Source organism: Sturnira hondurensis, unplaced genomic scaffold, assembly GCF_014824575.4.
Source record: "Sturnira hondurensis isolate 20B ecotype Veracruz unplaced genomic scaffold, ASM1482457v3 Scaffold0008196, whole genome shotgun sequence".
NCBI classification, from domain to species: domain Eukaryota; kingdom Metazoa; phylum Chordata; class Mammalia; order Chiroptera; family Phyllostomidae; genus Sturnira; species Sturnira hondurensis.
The window spans coordinates 17002113-17022735 of record NW_028080827.1 but is presented as its reverse complement, the minus strand read 5'-3'; the positions used below and the strand labels follow the sequence as shown (position 1 = coordinate 17022735).

Genomic DNA, 20623 nt, shown 5'->3' with positions numbered 1-20623 from the left:
TTCCACAATTTTAAGTTGGGGTCTGCTCAAAGGCCTTTATTACAGTTATTATCTTAAAACCTTATTTTGATCACAATGAATAATTACTAGACTTTGGAAAATCTGTCTCTGTCAGGCTAAGGAGGGAATGAAGAAAGAGACTATACTCTTGAACATGAGAGCTTCAGACACTAAACAACATTAGTGGCTACTGAAAGCCTGCGTGTTACCATCTGGGTAACAGCTGCCCAAGGAGGAGTATTTACTGGATTCTGGCTGTGAATTAACCATAAATGTCTTCCTCAAAAGTCACAAATATTCACTCAAGGTTCATATTCAAATGAACTTCAGACTGGCAGCACAGTCCTAAAAATCCAAAAAAGCACAAGACCAACAGCACAGATTCTCACCTCCTCGTAGCTTTGCTGGGGCTTAGAATTTGTGGCTTCCTGTGGGGGAAGAGACGTGAAGGTTTTGGCTGGCGCCTTCTTCCGATTATTCTGTGTGCTGTCCAGTGATAGCTCCACTGTGGCGTCTGAAAGCGGTTAATATTTGTAATGAGGGTCAACAATGGGTCTTTCATGGCTAAACTTCAGTTCTACAGGTTGTGACAAGAACATGGCAATCACTCAATACTCAGTTCTTACACTAACAGAACATGAATCAAGAAGTTTTTACATGGATAAAAGGGAAAGATGGTACGGGAAGCTTGGTAGAGCAACATCTCTCATTTCTAACACAACTACTCGGCTGCCCTTCCTACACAGAATTTAGGCAAGAACCACCTATTAAGCAAAAAGATTTCACAGCCAAAGTAAGTGTGCCAATTTACTTTGTCTTAGAAGTATTCCTTTAAAACCTTATAAGAATCCTATTTATTCTTGTTATAATTGTTATTTAAAAAAGAAAAAGGTTGATTATCTGCTTTATAAGCCAATATGATAGAAAGGTTAGGTATACTGATTGTAAAAAATGACATCAAAGGAAGAGTAAGGAGAACTGTAAACTAGAAAGAATGGACCTAAGATACAAACACAGTAACACCTGGGGAAAGGCACTGTTTGCCACACACAAGGATGGCAGTGTTGTTTTAACACAGTTTAAGAACTGTTCACAATTACAGTTTTAGAACATCTTGCAAAGATTGTTATGTTTAACACATGTGGTCCAAGGAGGATAAAAGACGTATATTAATATCTAAAAATCTTTCTACCCTGGCTGGTGTGGCTCAGTGGATTAGTGCCGGCCTGCAAACCAAAGGGTCGCTGGTTCAATTCCCAGTCACGACACATGCCTGGGTTGCGGGCCAGGTCCCTAGTAGAGGGGCAACAGGCAACTGCACATTGATGTTTCTCCCTTTCCCTTCCCCTCTCTGTAAAAATAAATAAATAAATCTTAAGGGGGAAAAAAAAAGATCTTCTACATGTTCATGTACATAAAACAGAGCCATGCAGTAACTCAGTCACACTAAGATTTCAGGTCTGTTTGTAAGGAAAGACCATAGGAATGTGAAGGTCCAAAAGGCACAGAAACCTTCTTTTCAACTTGTCATAACAAAGATAATTCAGCTTTGCAATTCTCCTCCAGAAACTTTATGCAAAACAAAATTAATTGCTCAGAATGAATAGTGTGCACTTTAGGCTTCAGAGATGAGCGGGATTGGCAAATATTCTAAATCTTTATACACCTCTTATGAACGTCTTCCCTTCATGTCTTTTCAATTTCCTAGCCAAGTACTAGTACGAGTCTTCCCAGAACCTGACCCTCCACCCTCGCATCTCTCCCCATCCTTACCCTTCGCTCCATTAAGGACCCCATTCCAGTGGCTGCTAAGCCTCTACAAAGATTCCCTCATCTCCAGTTCTTCCCTCTTCGCCCAGGTAGAGCACCACAGTTCAAACCTCCTCCTGGGCACTTCCCTCTGCATTTCAGATTTAACATATCTAAAACCCAAGCTCACTTTCCCCTCAAAGCCAGTTTCTTCTTTACAATGTAGTTCTCAAAAAGTACCATTTTCTTCTCAATCCATGAACTTGAAACCTTTAACTCTATCTTCGACCCTGATTTTTGGACACCCATTATATCCAATCACTAACACAAGAATCTGCTGATTTCTGTTTTGGAAAGTTTTTACCTTTCCCTCCCTATTTCCATCACCCTACTTTCACTTTGTCATTTCCCTCGTGAACTAATTTGTGAATGCCCCCTGAAGTCTAGTCTTTTCCCACTGCAATCCATTTTATACGATAATTCCACTAAATCAGTCTTCCTAAAATATTGCCCATGTCACTTGCCTAATTCAGAACCGCCAATGGCTCCTAACCGGCATTAGGATGGAAATTTAACTTAATCATTACTGACGCCTAACACCCTCTCAAACCAGGAGACCGGACTGGGGTGATGAACACACAATATACAGATGACGGGTTTGAAGACCGAACACCTGAAACCTACAAAATAATAACCAATGTCACCACAATAAATTCAATTAAAAAATTAAAAAGTAAAATAAAATTTGGAGAAAGTTAAACCAAAAAGTAAATAAATAGAATCCCCCTAAACTGTACTTCCAGCTCCATCTTCTACGGCTTCTCTAAGAAACCCCTGCAAAGCTCGCCAGGTTTTCTGACTGTCCTTCAACCACACCTTGGACTTCCTTCCTCCCAACCATCTACACTCTTTCCTCATTCTTCCTACATAAATTCTCCTTCCTAGAGAATCTTAGAGTAAGATTCTCTATGATTCTTAGATTCTTAGATTCTCCAATCTTACTCTAAGATTCTCCTAGAGAATCTTCTAAGGTCACTCTAGACCAAAGTGACATTTTGGGCTGGATAATTCTTTGTTGCGAGGGTCTGTCCTGTGTACTACACAGTGTTCAGCAGCATTCATGGTCTCTACTGCCCAGATACTGGTAGCACTCTCAGGCGTGATGACCAAAAATGTCTTCTACTATTGCCAAATATCTCGGGGGAGGGAGGGGAAAATTACCCGGTCGAGAACAGGGTACTCCCGCTCAACAGATAATTATTGGGCCCAAAATGTTAAGAGCATCAATGTTAAGAAACCCACAGCCCTGGCTGGGTACCTCAGTTGGTTAGAGTGTTGTCCTGATATGCCAAGGTTGCAGGTTCAATCCCCAGTTAGGGAACATACAAGAATCAACCAATGAATACATAAATAAGTGGAACAACAAATTGATATTTCTCTCTCTCTCCTTTCCTCTCTAAAAATCAGTAAGAAAATAAAAAAAATTTTTTTTGAAAAAAAAATGTCCATTCTATATTAGTGTTTTACAAACTGCGGATTGTGGCTCATGTGGTGAATTGTGAATTCAATGGGTTGAGAAACAACAAAAAACTTCAGACTGTATTGAAAGTAGTAAGGGGAAGTCATTTAATAAAACTTGGTTCAGTTTTATACAAGTATGTATATATTTTGCCTGAAGACACAGAATATATTTCTTACTATGAGTCTTGGTCATAGAAGTCTAAAGACACTGCTTTAGTCTGACCTGAGGCCTCTGTGAGCTCCCACGACTTGGCGTTTCTGTCACTGCTCTGGCCACACTTACATTACTGTGTAACAGTCTGTCTAACTCATGCTCTGAAGTACCTGTACATGTATGTCTTACTCCCTAGACCTGCAATAATCTTAGTGGCAGGGACTGCATATTTCATGTTTGGACTTCTCCACAATTCTACAGCCATGCTTATACACACTCATATTTTGGGGGGGCAGGGAGGGGGCTGTGGGGAGGTTCCTGTAACTCAGTAATTTAGAAGAGCCCTAGTACGAGTGCTGAGTCCGTGACTTGCCTGCGAAGAGATCCTGTGGCTCTTGGTCTTGTTCCTCACGGATCCCATTTTCTGTGGAGCTGCTGCTGACAGGAAAGGAGGTGATTCTTTTTGGAGACTGGGGCTTACTCTAAAAACAAAGAGACATTGTGAATAAGTCAGTACTGTTAAAAGTAAACCTAGAAAGTGACTTTTTTTGAGAAAATATTTATTCTAGATCTTAATTTAAGGCAACATGCCTGAGGACATCCCCGGTTTCCCCGATTATAACCTTCCCACCGCATCCCTTGATGAGAGGGTGAAACTCAAATTCTCACTGTGCCTTCAAGTCTTTGGATCGTTGGTCATTTTTCTCTCTTTCTTTTTTCAAAATTAAATTTATTGGGGTGACAATGGTTAATAAGATTATATAGGTTTCAAGTGTACAACTCTATCAAAGTGACGTTTAACACATCCCTCGGTGGCTCCTGCAGGTGTTGAGCAGAAGACAAGAGCACTGGCCAGCCAGTTTAACAGGCAGCAAGTCTGAATTAGTGAAGGAATTGCCGTGCAAGTCATCACAAAGCTAAAGGAAACTCGTGCGTTTTAGAGTTAATTTCTAACCCCACAGCCTTGCTGGAGTGCCCTACACCAAAGCACATGACACTGCTGCGGGTATGTGCACACAGAGATAATTTTCAAAAGAGCCTGTCCAAACGCATTTCTCCTTCCCAGTTGATGACCTTTATTCTTTCAAACGCTGATGGGCACATTCTAGTGACCGGAACACCACACTGGAGTCCAGAATTTAAACTCGGATCTTGGCTCACTCTGTGGCCTCGGCTGAACGAAGTGAAGCCCAGTTGTGTGGATATTTCTGACTCTTCTGAGGGGCAAAAAAAGGTTTAATACTTTACATCTAATGCCATTTGTAAACATAATTTATCTTTTCATTCTTTAACTTGCAGAGATACAATTTTCAAGCATATCCGTGTCAGACTAGCAGAACAAAAACTAGTCATGCTTAGCCTAGTGGGCACATAGTGAAAATACTGTCAATCCACGGTCTTTATCAAAAGCTCAGTGATCAGCCACAAACAAGGGAGGGAGAGACCCAGACCAGTCACCAGAAAGAACAAAGCCGGATTGTGCAGGGCATGAACAGAAAGCTGGGAATCTGGCTTCAAAAGCCATGGTGTGGCATTGCAGGGTTTTGAAGTCAGACCCCAAGGCCAAATCAGTTAAAGACTTGACTTTTGGAATCTCTTATGAAACGTTTCCTTAACAAATCTGAGGGGTTTTGTTCCTCAGAAACAGGCCTTTTCTGACCTGACAGAGGAAAGTTCACTGTCCAGTGAGCACTGTGAATGTGCCACGCAGACAGCTTCACACCAACACTGGGACCACCCTCATGGAAAGAAACTATTACCGACACTTAGGTGTATATTAGCAAGCAATGCTTCCACTGAAATTTTCTTATGTTAATAAAATTTAATGAGCACTTAGCTGTGCATGCTTAAATGTTTAGCAATTGTTAAGAAACTTCCAGCTGCTTCTACAATCTTAAAAAGCAGAGACACAGACAACAAATAATAGGGCCAAACAAACCCACATTTCCCTTCTGCCTCACACCTTGCCAACCACCTTCCTACATATTCACTACCTTCTTATATTACTGTGCTCTTGTGCTGCATGGGGATCTAATAAAAAGCCATCTGATCTCCTTTTAATTCAGTTCCCACTGATACCAGTCATCTGTAGATGGAAATCTGGGAGAATGAAATCCAAGATACATCAAAGGATATATGCATGCAAATGTAATTTACTATTAGCTCGCCACAGACACTGAAGCACCAGGAAAAGCACGAGCTGAAATTTAGCTATTTTAAAAAGCAACTAGAACTCACTGCTGTGATATGGAGATGAATAAGGCCAGCTTTCTATTTTTGATTTACCTTCTCAAGTTGGAAGTTTCGAGACCATTTCCTAGAGCAATGCTAGAATAGCAGGATATCTGTCTCTGGCTTTATCTCTGGGTCAAAGGAGACAGACCCAGAGGGATGGCAATGCAGTGACAGGTGGAGCTCAATTACCTGTCTTTCTCCCTCCACAAGACCATCTTTAAGTCCAAACAGCAGCTGCTTGACTAGAACTGTGATGCTACCTACAAGAACAGAAAACTGCTCCTTAGATGTCCTCTGGGACCCCATCCCAACACCGCCCCATGCTGAGTTCTAAGGACGCTGAAGATAAGTTAGACTGATTACGGTACTTACTACCTGAATCTCTCCTCTGTGATTCTTCTGTGTACCAATCTTGTATGCAAATAAAACTATGTTTTCTGTTTTCATCCCATCTGAGTTTTTTCTTCATGTCATTAAGAGTTCTACAGAAACCCCCACTCTTAGTGACTTAGCTCTCCGTCGTACAGGCACACCACAACATAGTCATTTTCCTAATGATGGGTGGAATTTAGACAGTTTCCAGGTTTCTTTTATCATTAGAAATAATGATGTGATGCCTACTCCTATATAAGTCCACATCTGACTACTCATTTGGGAAATATAAATAGGTAGTTACAGAATAGCCATGGGGATGTAAAGTACAGTATAAGAAATGGAGTAGCCAAAGAACCTACATACATGACCCATGGGTGGGGGGATTGCCTAAGGGGGGGGGCGTGTGCTGGGTGGGAGCAAAGGGATAAAAACAGGGACAACTGTAACTGCGTAATAAAATATAATTTAAAAAATTATTGCTAATAAATAAAAACGAATAAAACACTCTTGTGACTTGTTTGATGTCCTTTGTCCATTTTTCTATGCAAAGTTAATTTTTATTAGTTAGGTGTACACTTTTCTTACACAAGTATGTTAACCCTCTCCCTGGCATATTGTATAGTACTCTTCCCATACTTTATCTCTGTTCAAATTTGTTTTATTTTAACCTTGGCAACATAAGAAACATCCAAACCTGTAGAAAATTTTTGTAAGAGTTTATCTGAGCCAAAACTGATGACATATGTGAGGGAGCAAGATCTCAAATGCTCCTGAGCATAACAGTTTGCAGTTTCCTTTTATGAATTTGGAATTAAGGAGGGAAGGTAAGGAAGATTACATGCAGGTGGGAGATAGCAAGGTGTAGACTGGACTACAGAATAGTTAAGATTATGTGCTCTCCTGAGGGTGGTCAAGACTTCCAGGGGTATTCAATGGTGAGTTAACCTAGATGCACAAGAACAAGAGGCTAGGGCTTGCTTAAAAACCTTTCACTAAAGAAGTTAAAAGCCTGGGACATGACTACCAACCATTACCTGCCCAGTTAGAAATGTATAACTTGTGCGCTGGCTTGTGTGGCTCAGTGGATTGAGTGCCAGCCTGTGAACCAAAGGGTTGCAGGTTCAATTCGCAGTCAGGACAACTGCCTGCGGGCCAGGTCCCCATAGGAGATGCACAAGAGACGACCACACATTGATGTTTCTCTCCCTGTCTTTCTCCTTCCCTTCCCCGCTCTCTAAAAATAAATAAATTAAATTAAAAAAAGAAATTTATAACTTATTACAACACTATTTTTTGGTCCACAACCTTACCAAATTTATTTTCAGTTAGTTATTTGGATTGGCATTGGACAAACTAAGCTTACTTCTTTAGGACTGTCAAACAACAAAACTTCTCCCTGTAAATTTAAGGATCTAGTTGACGTTATTTACTGATTCACAAATCGAGAGGAAGCATCCCATCTGGTAAACAGAGGTGCTTCGAGGAGTTGTGCAAAACAGAAGGTTTTAAAGGTAGGAGAGTGGGGCAAGGAATCGCTGGTAAGAGGAAAGTGTTGTTTCAGGCAAGGCCATCAACTTTTTGAGGGAAGGGAACCCAACAGGGGTTTTACCCTGCAGACTACCTCATGAGTGCTAACCAGGAAATTTCAGATTGACTGTTCAAAGGTGCCATTTCTCAGGAAGCCTTTGGGCGCTGTTGGTGGGAATGCATGTTGGAGCAACCGTGAAAAACTGTATGTACATTCCTTAAAAAATTAAAAAGAATGTTGCCTTATGACTCAGTGATTCTACTTCTGGGTATTTATCTGAAGAAACCCAAAACACTAATTTGAAAGAACATATGCACCCCTATGTTCATTGCAGCATTATTTACAATAACCAAGATATGGAAGGAACCCAAGTCCCCACCAACACATAAGTGATAAAAAGGCTGTGGGGTGTGTGTGCGTGTGTGTGTGTGTGTGTGTGTGTGTGTGTATATATATATATATATATATATATATATATATATAAAGTGGAGTATTACTTGGCCATAAAAAAGAATAAAATCTTACCATTTACAGAAGCATGGATGGATCTAGGGGGTATTATGCTCAGTGAAACCAGTCAGTCTGAGAAAGACAAATATTTTATCTATACCTGGAGTCTAAAGAACAAAAACAAAGAAAACTGAAACAGACTCATAGACAGTAGGCTGGTGGGGGCTGCTAGAGGGGAGAGGGATTGGGGAACCAGGTGAAAAAGGTGAAGGGATTATTGTAAAACCATAAGTAAGATGGGCAGTTATAAAACAGTCATAGGGATGCGAGCACAGCGCAAGGAACAGTCAGTAACAGTGGGAGGACTACGTGTGATGGTGGGCCCTTGAAACACCGAGAGGGACACTCTGGAAAGTACACGACTGTCCAACCACTACGATGTATATCCAAAACTAACACAAAATTAATGTTGAATCTAAACTGTAATTGAAAAATGAAATTAACAAAAAATAAAGTTTATATTTCTGGGAGAGGTGGAATTTGGAATTAAGTCTTGGTTTGCTACTGTGGAGGCAAATGACTCCATTTTGGGCGCCTGTTATTTCTTTTCTATGGGCTGAAGAGTATCAAGCAAACAGTTGTCTTCGAGACATGATGTTCTCAAGAGTTATGTAAAATTGGATTCAGAAGCTGAGCAGAACTACTCTCAGCACTGAGAAGAAATGGACCCCTATTGGTGGCATCCTACACTCACCTGGGACTGTTAACAGAAATAAGTCTGCCATGAGACTGCAGAGCCTCTGATATTGGCTCTCCAAAAAGTGACCCCACAGGGTGATCTGACCACAAATTCTTAACTGGGCAGGTCATGGTGAGGAGTCATGCCCCAGGCATGTACCTTTTTTAGTAAAAGGTTTATCTTTTTATCTTTGCCCTAAACAAGCCCTATCCATTTTTCTAGTGCATCTAGGTTAACACACCTTTGAAATAAGCATATAATCTTGCGTCCAATCCCTGCCCTGTTTCTCCCTCATTCACGTAACCTTCCTTACAGTCCTTCCTTAATTTTGAATGTATAAAAGAAGCTGCAAAACTTATTCACTGGAGCATTTGAGATGTTGCTTCCAAGCAACTGTTCAGCTTACATGAATTCTTACAAGACTTAATTTATAATCCATGTTTTAAAAACCTAAGTCATTAAGTCACAAAACTATACATATATTTGAAGGGGACTAAATATCAACAGAAAAAAATTATACTGTAAGGAAAATAGTATGTTTGTGATGTACTTAACAAAGCCAAAGTCCAGCCCTACCTACTTCCCTCTGCCTTCCCCATCTTTTTTTTTTTTTTTTTAAATAAAGGACACTTTCTTTCAGTTACTGATAGGATCCCAGGCTAGGATATGCAGCACTTGCTGACTTTCTTTGTTAACTCTAGCAGGTGGTTCTGCTGATAAGCTGTTTAAAAGTTCAAGTGCTTCTGTTTATAATTTTAAGGGCATGCAGACAGCCCACTCCTAATTCTCAGAAAGGCAGTAGAAAGACTGGCCAGCAAGAGAGCACTTGTGTTAACAGCAAACAGGTATCCCTCCCCAACCACCAGCCTCAAACCATGTGGACTAGGTTATTAACACAATTTTCTTAGCTCAGGGAGGGACCTGGATTGCTGTCCCTCAGAGCTGACAAAGCCACTCATTACTGAAAAGTCCTGTGATTCTGGGTAACTTCCCTGTAGGATATCCAGTAACCAGTTGAGATTCTTCCTGCTGTTGCTCCACTGGTTTTGCTCCATATAGAACCTTTGCATTATGTTCACAGGACCTCAAAAGGGCAGTGCTGTTAAAACTCAACTGCAGCCCTGGCTGGTGTGGCTCAGTGGACTGAGCACCAGCGTACGGACCAGGTCCCCAGCTGGGGGTGGGCAAGAGGCAAGTGATCGATGTTTCACACGTGGATGTTTCCCTCCCTCTTTTTCCCTCTCTCCCCTCTCTCTGAAAATAAGTAAATAAAATCTTAAAAACAACAACAACAACAACAAAACCCCCCCTCAACTGCACTTATAGGTCAAATCCAAATAAAAACTAAGGCAACGCTGCTTCTGGAGAACTAGAGTACTAATTTTTGATAGAAAATCAGTATAATTTAGTAAGGTAAGACAGAGCTATCAAGTTTTGTCATTATACTAATGTAACAAGGCAAGGACAATGAGGAATAAGTCAATCCTGGAAGCCATACCCATATGTACCAGGGCAGTCAGGGAGTCTTAAAAATTACCCTGGAAGCCTCTGGCATGAAATACTGCTGCTTCTGCCATCTTTACTTCTAGGGAGAAATGAGCAAAGTGGGACAGTGTATTAGGTTTCTATTGCTGCTGCAACAAATTGTCACAAATTTAATAGCTTAAAAATGCAAATTCATTTCTCATATATAAATTAAAATTCTGTGGAAGTCAATATAGGTTTCACTGGGCTAAAATCAACGTGTCATTAGGATTGTGTTCCTTTGTGGAGGTTCTACGGGAAACTGTTTCCTCGTTGGTTCTAGCTTCCAGGAGGTGCCCATGTTCCTTGGTTCATGGCTAATTTACTCTGTCTTCAAAGCCAACAATGTAACATCTTTGTGGCTCCCCTCCCCCAACAAAGGTAGTCAATCATCTTGTGTCTTCATTTTAAAAAAATTTATTTTGTATCCTCACCCAAGGACATGGCCACTGATTCTAGAGAGAGGGAAAGGGAGGTAGAGAGAGAGGTAGAGAATTATTGACCTGTTGCCTCTTCCATGTGCCCCAACGGGGACCGAACCTGCAACCTAAGTATGTGCCCTGACTGGGAACTGAACCCGAGACCCCCTGGTTCACAGAATGATGCTCCAACCAACCAAGCCACACTGGCCAGGGCTCTGACTCTTCCATCTCTAAAGAATCCTTGTGATTACACTGGACCTAGGCAATCCAAGATAATTTCCCCACTTTAAAGGCAGCTGATTAGCAACCTTAATCCCTCTATACTTTGTAAACTAACACATTCACAGGTTCCGGGTTTAGGACATGGGTATCTCTGTGGGGAGGGAACAAGCATTTTGCTTATTACAGGCAGTAACTCCTCTCCCATTCCACGCTGCAAAAATGGCACACATGCACTGCACTACAAGCCTCTGTCGGGACAGACTGTCCACTGGATTTGGGCCTAGCTGCATCTTACTCTACAAACTGGGCATCTGAGTAACCCAAATGATTTAGTAGTATCATCCCCCTTACACCCTAAGGAGTTAAAGTAGGGGTTTTTATCCTGGAGTCCACGAGCCACAGGACTCTGTGGGTCTATAAACTTAGATGGGAATAAAACCATAACTTCATTTTCACTAACCTCTAACTGAAATCCAGCATTTTCTTCCATTATAAAAATAGGCAACAAGCCATAGCAGTGATAGCAGTACCTGAGACTTTAATAGAAATTAGACATTTTATATGACATTATAGTTGTTACAAACCTCAAAATACCATTTATGCTCATTTCTACTTAAACACTATGGTGTTTAGACCGATCCCTAGATCTTACTACTTAAAGCATCAAAAAAGCACATGACTAATATAAAACTATTTTAATATTTTGATTACTGCATTTTAGTGTAATTGGCTTCCTTCATAGTCTTATGTATTATACATTCAAAGACATTATTTTGTGAATAGGTCCACAGGCTTCCCAGGACTGCTAATGGGTCCATGACAGAAAAAGACAGAGAATCTCTGAGGCTGAGGAACTAAGGAAAATAGTAAAGAGGGAGCTGGAAGGGTAGGGAAAATGATCCCGAAACTGACCCTGAGCTAGGGAGGGAAAACTATCAGCAAGCCCTTCAGAGCCATCAAAGTGAAAGGGCATACACACCATCTACCAAAATTTAGCTACTGACATTCTACTGAATTCTCTGATGTAATTTTCCTACCGAACTCCTGGGGTCTCAGAGTACTATAACTTAGCAGGGCCCAGAAAACTGCAGAAGGATCAGAGCACTGATGGGTGCATTAACTGTTAAATGGTAAAAGCAAACCCAGTTCAATCTGCTCTGCATGCAGAATGAAGCCCCAGCTGTCCACTTGACTAAGCAAAGAACAGGGCAGTAAGTTGAGCAACAGGCTTTTCCGGGAGATGAGCTACTTGCTCTACTTGCTCTACTAAGTATCCACTACGTGTGATTTACTTACACCAACAGTTACTCAAGAGTGCTGAGACCCTCTGAGGAACAAGAAACAGAAATCAGAGTACTTTTTTGCCTCTCACCCCTTCCAACAAAAGAAATTCCAAATGGTCACCAGAGATACCTTAACACCCCTGAGTAAGCAAAGGATCAGCAACTCCCAGAGAAACCAGAAGTCTGTCTTCCCCAAGCTCCAAACTTGAATTTTAAATAATTTTTAAGTTGGGTTCTTATTAGTGTTTTTATTTTTGAGACAATATGCTTACAGAAAATATCATACTGTAGAGGCGCACATACCCATGATCATTTACTATCATAAGTTGTAAATGACTATACCATTAACTAAATAACTTAAGCAATAACCCTTTATTTAAAAATACTATTGTCCTGGCTGGTGTAGCTCAGTGGATTGAGCGCGAGCCTGTGAACCAGAGGATCGTGGTTCGATTCCCAGTCAGGGCACATGCCTGGGTTGCAGGCCAGTTCCCAGCAGGGGCGAGTTCCCAGCAGGAGATGCACAAGAAGCAACCATACATTGATGTTTCTCTTCCTCTCTCCTTCCCTTCCCCTCTAAAGATAAATAAATAAAATATTTAAAAAAATACTATTGTATAGATTAACTTTCAGCTGGTTAAGAACAGAGAAGGGATGGTATCAAGAAATCTACTGAGTACTGTAGTATATACCTTTGGGAACAGCCATCATTTTGCAGAACTTAATTCTCTAATTAAGATATTAACCAGCTAAACTATTAATCTCCTTAGCATTTTTAGTAAAGCTACCAAATTCTGTCCAGATATAAAGAAGTTATCTTATATGCACTCAAACAGGAAATAAATTGGCCTTAAAAAGAGCTGAGATGGGATTGCAAAATGGTGCAACTGCTATGGGAAACGGCATGGAGGTTCCTCAAAAAATTAAAATAGACCTCCCATTTGATCTAGCAATCCCCCTTCTGGGCACGGATCTAAAGGAATTGGAAAGCAGGGTTTCGGAGGAGCTATCTGTACATCCATATTCACAGCAGCACTATGCACAACAGCTAAGAGAAGCAACCCAAATGGTCACTGAAATGAGTGGATAAACAGAATGTGATATACATTCACAAATGATGGAGTACTAACCAGCCTTGAAAGGGAAGTAAATTCTGATGCATACTACGACATAGATGAACCTTGAGGACATTAGGCTAAATGAAATAAACCAGTTACAAAAAAATAAATACTGCATGATTCTATTTATATGAGGTTATCGAATGTAGTCAAATTCATAGAAACCAAAGGTAAAATAGTGGTTACCAGGCACTGGCGGGAGAGGGGAATGGGGAGTTATCATTCAATGTGTATAATTTTAGAAATGCAAGATGAAAACGTTCTGGAGATGTGTTTCAAAAAATGTGAATATGGCCCTGGCTGGTGTAGCTCAGTGGATTGAGCGCGGGCCTGCGAGCCACATGATCGCGGTTCGATTCCCGGTCGGGGCACATGCCTGGGTTGCAGGCCAGTTGCCAGTTCCCAGTTCCTGGTTCCCGGCAGGGGACGCATGAGAAGCAACCATACATTGATATTTCTCTCTCTCTCTCTCCTTCCCTTCCCCTCTAAGATAAATAAATAAAATCTTTAAAAAAAATGTGAATATGCTTAACACTACTGAACTATAAAACCAAAAAGGATGATGATGGTAAATTGTGTGTTTTTCACCACAATTTAAAAAATAAGCTGATTTGTTGCCCCTCAGGATACCTGTTATATTGATCACAGAAGCAGGGCTAGTACCAGGTCCCTTCTAAAAGTACCATGTCCCTTCCTGTCTAAATATTAAGCAGCTGTTGAAATATGTAAATAATTCTTTTATTTATTTTTTCACTCATCTAAGCACATTTTTCATTGCTTTTAGAGAGAAAGGGGGTGGGGGAGACAGAGACATTAATTGGTTGCCTCTTGTACACGCCCCCACGAGAGGTCCAACCTGCAACCTAGGTATGTGCCCTAAACAGGGATTACAGTGTGCTACTCCAACCGAGCCACACTGGCCAGGGAAATAATTCTTGATTAACCAAAGACTAACTATTCAATACATGATTTTTGCACCCCTAGCTATTCTTTATCTTATTTCTTTTTTCTGGCTATTTCTCTAATTACTGGGGTTTCAATTCAAGAATAAGGGCAGTGGGAAAATGTTCTAATTAGTCTAATATATCATCAAAAGAAGTTATCAAAATCTGAAATAAGGACATCATTTATGTTTTCTTCCCCACTCTCAGCATGAGAATGGCCTTCACAGTTCTCCCTTTACTTACGTATTTATGTTTTTACTTTTTGAATTGGAGAGTATGTTTATTAAAGTTGAAACATACTCTCTGTCACTGATTTCATTGTCACTGGGGACAGTGAAATAAGAAAGGGCTTAGGATACAAGCAACAGGAGAGAGCCTAAGTGGGGCTGCTGTTGGCTTACTAAAAAAGGAAAGGGGACCCTGAAGACAGGTCCAGGGGGTCAGTGTTGGATGAGCTGCCACTGCCCATTGCTCCCCTGGCTGCAAGTTTCGGGGAATCTTACAGTCCAGGCGATGCATTCCAGAGAGGGAAGAGAGGCATGGGCCTGCTCCCAGGAGAAAGAGGGCTCTGCCTGTATTCAGAAGGCAAACTGATTGTAGTCCTGGCATACTGCTAAGAAGAGATGGCTAGATAAGAGATCCTGGGCTGGCAAATAAAGAACTTACTTCACTTCTATCATTTAGGTTTGGAAATATGCGAATAAGACCAGTGATGTAAAATGAGGCGCAAAAGTATGTAAATGGCTTTTACAGGTTTTTTTTTTTTAAAGATTTTATTTATTTATTTATCGTTAGAGGGAAGGAGAGAAGGAGAGAAATATCAATGTATGGTTGCCTCTCGTGAGTCCCCTGCTGGGAACTGGCCTGCAACCCAGGCATGTGCCCTGACTGGGAATCGAACCGCGATCATGTGGTTCGCAGGCCCGTGCTCAATCCACTGAGCTACACCAGCCAGGGCCTTTTACAGTTTTTTAACATAATAATTTTAAGAATTGGGAGAATCAAAAGAATGTCTCCAATTTAATCCGCAGTTTTATTAAGGAAAAATGAACTCTCCCAGAACTAGGAAAATTTTACCTAAAAAGATACATATTCATATCAAAGATTTGGATAATATATTTAGATTTTAGACCTTTTTATTTATAGACCCACAAGGTAAGAGGGGGTAAGTCTTAAGAATTCTTGAGAATCAGACCTTCCACAAGCTGGCTTTCAGTCTTAAAGCAATGACTTCAGATTTATTTTAGTAATTCCTTTAACTCCAGTTTTTCCTTGCAAATTCTGAGACACACTGTTATTACAGGCTGCCCTTTCGATTATAAATCAAACCATACTTTTATTACTGAAATGACAGAGCCTCCTGGGCTGTGAAAAAGAGCAGATGGGATGATGAACAGCAGCAGCTGTTACATCAGAATTCAGAAAATGATACACGTATCATAAATGAGTTTTAAATTTTCTATGCCTCAGCTTCCCAATTCTTTAATGCTCCCCTCTTTGCCTCCAGTATGCAACAAAACAATATGAAGACAAGTTAAATCAGGAAGATGTCTACGTTGATGATTTCTAAAAAATCAAAGTTTCACTGGTTTGATTTCGACAAACATATTAACCATTTTGGAGTTATGTAATTTAACTTTGTAATCCATGATTAGATTTTGTGGATTTTTTTTTCATTTTTTTTTTTTTTAAAGATCTTATTTATTTACCTTAGAGAGGAAGGGAAGGAGAGAGAGAGAGAGGGAGAGAGAAATATCAATGTATGGTTGCCTCTCGTTCGTCCCCTGCTGGGAACCGGGAACCTGGAACTGGCCTGCAACCCAGGCATGTGCCCTAACTGGGAATCGAACCTCGATCGTGTGGTTCGCAGGCCCGCGCTCAATCCACTGAGCTACACCAGCCAGGGCAGATTTTGTGGATTTTTGAGTAAGTAATTTCAGGTTACAAAATGCTCAACTGTCTGAAGTGTTTTACAGGTATATATTCTAATTCAGTCCTCATAAGAATCATTCGAAGTAAATACTATTACTATCCACATTTTGTAGGTGTGAGAAAACTGTTCAAAGTGCCTTGCCCAAGGTTAAGCTAGGCAGTAACAGAGCCTGGATTTAATCTCACTTCAAAGCCCATGCTTCTAACAATGCCATTCTTTAAGACACAGAAGAAATGCAATCCCCTATCTTCTCACATTGGCTCACAACTAAAGCATGTATTAAAATATAATTTGTATTTAATGACTATTTAACAAGAAATTCACAGATGGGGGTCTTGGCTTCCTGAAGATTAACAGCAGGGCAGGCAGCTAAAAAAACGGCTTACGAGTGGCATTTTAGTTTCCTCGGCAACTCAGTTTTCCTGAATCAAAATATAAAAAATAATTATGCTTTATGTGGTACAACAAGGTCATTCTAGCCCTCTCCTTGTCCCTTTAGCTGGAAATTAGGCGAAGTATTTTTTAGGCTCATAAGAGAGAAGTACTGACGCATCTGTAAAATAATATGGTTAGATCAATCAAATCATAATAGCCTCTTGAACTTTTTAAGGTAACTCTACAAAAAGCTCATCCTCCCAGGGTCCTTTTTTTTGAAAATAAATCATTATGTGTCAGCCTTGGCCAGGTATCATAAAGTGTGGTTAAAGTGTGGTCCCACATGCCCTGGTCAGGGCACATACAAGAAACCACCAATGAATGCATAAGTGGAACAATAAATCAATGTTTCTCTCCCTCCCTTCCTCTCTCTCTCTAAAAGTCAATAAATAAAAATAAGAATTTAAAAAGCAAGGACCATCATTTGTTTCTGAGGTCGATCACTCTCAGTGCCAGAGTTTCTATTTTGAGATATCAATCTGATATCTAACAACCCAGAACTATCAATAGGAGCTGTTCTCCATGGTGTATGGGAGAATTACTAAAGGAACAGACTAAAGATTTGTTTTAAGTGGGATACAGAAAGACTAAGTTAGCAGCAAGAGTTATTTCTCAGGATAACAAGGACTCCACTAAGCAGTTTGAGCTATTATATTAGTATCAGTAAATGCTTTTTGAGCTGGGATTATGAACTCAATTCCTGAATACAGTATATGGAACATTTTAATAACTGTCATAGAAAGTATTTCCAAGAAACAATCTTTTTTTGAAGTACAGGAGGAACAAACTTTCCTCCACCCTCAAGATTCTTTTGGCTGGTCAAATAATCAAATATACACGACATATATTAAGAGAAAATACGTGTAAGAATTCCACATACATGAGAGTCAGAGACCCACCTCCACAAGCAAGTGAGATTCAGGGGCAGAAAAGGAACACGAGTGTTTAAAACATCCTGAGCTAGGGATGAGGTAAGGTGCCTTGGGGCTCCACAGGGTTATTGCAGGATGATTAAAACAGATGCCTAGTAAAAGAAGTTGTCCTGTCCTATAGGCCAAAAGAGGTAATCTATTATGGGCAAGGCCCCTAATTCAAGTTTTTCTATAGGTAGTGGCAGAAATTTCCCTTGGGCCAGAGGCTAAAGTTGCCTGTAGCTCAAAATAATCAGCATACCACAGAGGCACATCTTGTGGTGACTTGTTCTGAACCCCTACACAGACAAATGAGAAAAGCCCCCAACTGTTTCAGGCACATAAGCATAAAAAATTTAAAGTTGTTTTATTATTTAGTCGCTCATACACTGAGTAGCTACTATGAAGAGAAGCATTACCCAAGACAGGAAGATACATAAATTCACAGATCTAATGTTGAAGAAGTTTTCATCCTGGAAAGAACTGTATGAGTCATTATTCTTACAAAACAGCCTCAAACATCTCCACTGGTTCTACAACTGAGAACTGATGTCCACATTCCACGTACAAAGATTAGTTTCCCCAAACCGAACTCTTATTAGAAACCTGGTTATTATAATGGGCAACACCGTTCTCTCCTCACATTTACAGATTAGCTCCCACGACGATACTTAGGCACTTTAACAGGCACATCCCTTTAAAAGGAACAGAGCCTGTGGTCTGTGTAGTGATTTATCCAGCAAGACGTTTTTTTTTCAACAGACTCTGGCAGGATTTTCCCAGAGATCAGGAGTCAACCTAAGGCTTATAAAATAAACCAACATCAAGAAAGGTAATTATAGGTTAAGTGTTGAGCTAACGAATAAATTTGTGGTCGGGTCACTATCCTGGGCCACTCTGTATAACATTATTCGTCCTCAGAGCAGTAAGACGAGTGAAAGACTGTGCCCCACACGCTAATCTTGACCTATGAAATTAGCCCTGCAAGAAACGAACAGCAAAACAGCTCCGTGAGTCCGTGGGGTCACTACAAGGCGAGGCCAAACGCTGGCTGGTCTCGGCGACTCTTTGCAGTCGGGGACTCGGGCGGAGAAGCCACTAGAGCCCTCACTCCTCGCGGTCCGCCCCGGGGGCCAGGAAGCCAGGCCCTATGTCTCGGCGTTCATCCAGCAACCCCAAACCGGGACTACTGCCACCGACGCAGGGGCTCGCCGGGCCCACTCTGCCCAGCCTCCCCGACCCTCCCTGAGACTTTCTTCCCTTTTGGGGCACCAGCCCGCCCCTTGGCCACCCCAACAGGAGAGAACTCACTGCCGCCGTGGCGCCGGTGAAAATATCCTCCCCCTCAGTGTCGCTGTCCCCAGCCTCGGGTTCTGAACCCCCGGCCGCCCCCTCGGACTCCGGCTCCAGACCAGGGAAAGGCGGAGGGAGTCTTTCCGAAGCGCTACAGCCACCACCACCCGACGCCATCTTCCTGCACCCGCGGCGGAAGCCGCAACAACAACTTTATAGAGAGAAAAACGCCGCGAGCAAATCGTTCCAGCGGGCGAGGAGTGGGATGACCAGGACTAACCCTGCGGCTCGCGCCGGGGCGGGACTTGGCCCTGGGGTGGGGCGGGGCTGGCTCCAGGCTCCTGCCTAGCAAATCTGAGCCTGGATCCTAATTCCGAGATCTTCATCAAGAGGTCAAAGGGGCAGAAAAGGAGGAGCCAGAGGCTGCTCAGGTTGCCAGGGCACTCTGTGCATAGTGCTTCAGAGGCTCCTTAAGATGTCATTTGAGTAAAGGAGTCTGGAACCTCTGCACACCACCTACCCATGCCAAGCATAGTGCCCTTACAGAGTTTAAGTAAATATTTTTGATTGAGGTCTCTGAACAGATTGCAGTAAAGTCTTGCCGTTGCTTCGTTGAACATTAGTTAATTCACTCAAGAAATACATGTTAAGCATCTACTACTGTGTGCCTGGCATCCTGCTCTGCATCTGAGATAAATAAAGAAGAAATAAAGAAGCTCCTGTCCCTCTAGGCGCTTGAGGGAGACAGGCACATGTAATGTGACATGTCAATTGACATGTTCAGTGCTATAATCTGCTGTGCCAGTACAGTAAAAGAGATTATTGATTCTATTTGTTAAAGTCAGGAGGCCTCACACAGGAAGTGAAACCTCAGTGCCCTAAATTTGGTTGCAAGGATCACCCTCAATGGCTGTGGAGTAAGTGAAGTGGAACAGAAGGCGGGGAAATTATTAAACTCTGAAGAAAATTTTCCTGGGACCTAAACTATTCTCAAGTTGTCTGGTGAGCCTAAAGTCTAAATCGGATAGATACAATAAATGGGATAGCTTATCAGGAGATAATTCTGAGAGATAATCCCGACTTTTCAGTAGAGGTTGGAAAAAACTTGGCATCGCCTTTGACAAAGGTTGTTTGTTTCTAACTGCAAATTCCTCAACAGCAGGGGTTGGCTCCCTCAAGGATGTTAGCTGCTTGAAGGCAGGGGCTCTGTCCTATCCTTTATGCCTATAGATCAAGTCCGGCAAATTAAATACCCAGTAAATGTTTGTGATTTGATTGGAGGGATGAATGGATAAAATTAACATCATCAATAGTGTTCCTGGGATTCACCACAGCCATGAAACACCAGGGGACTTAAGGCATTCTTTTTGGGATAGTGATCTCCAACGTCACTATTGGATACAGTGGGCACAGCAAGGAAAGCTCTCCTTTTAAACTGTCTTTTAAAGCGATTGGCAGAAATACTCGGCCTGTAGTGGGGAACTGTGCTGGTCTAAACCCCTACGAGACTAGAAAACCAAAAAGCCCTCCCTTCCCCCCAGCCACACCTAATCATCCTTTGCTGGGCTCCCGTTTTACGGCAACGAAAACTCACTTCCGGCCTAAGGAAGTAAAAACTTTGGGTGGAAACTTCTTCGGAGAAATAACAGGAATTTTCGTACGCAAGCTCCTCTAGGATGAGAAATCAAGGTCTGCTTTCCCCTACCTCTTCAGGATTCATCTTTAGTTTATAGAAGGCGGAGTGAGGCAATCGGTGGTGAGTAATAGACCGTTACACCCGCCCACCT

At 41.5% G+C, this 20623-nt stretch overlaps 1 protein-coding gene across 2 annotated transcripts in view; it reads right to left on the bottom strand.

Moving 5' to 3' along the window:
* SNX1 (sorting nexin 1) overlaps window positions 1-20571 on the bottom strand; it is a 36237-nt gene extending 15666 nt beyond the window's left edge. Inside the window, exons 1-3 of one of the 2 annotated variants that reach the window (XM_037054099.1) lie at window positions 20542-20571; window positions 3798-3906; window positions 390-514 (exon numbers count right to left, since the gene is read on the bottom strand). In XM_037054099.1, the coding sequence (XP_036909994.1) occupies window positions 390-514; window positions 3798-3906; window positions 20542-20556 (249 nt within the window). In that variant the 5' untranslated portion in view covers window positions 20557-20571. Of the gene's footprint in view, window positions 1-389; window positions 515-3797; window positions 3907-18854; window positions 19101-20541 lie in introns of those variants that run through there. The other variant, XM_037054098.1, reaches the window with a different exon arrangement.
* Between the last annotated feature and the right edge of the window lie 52 nt (window positions 20572-20623).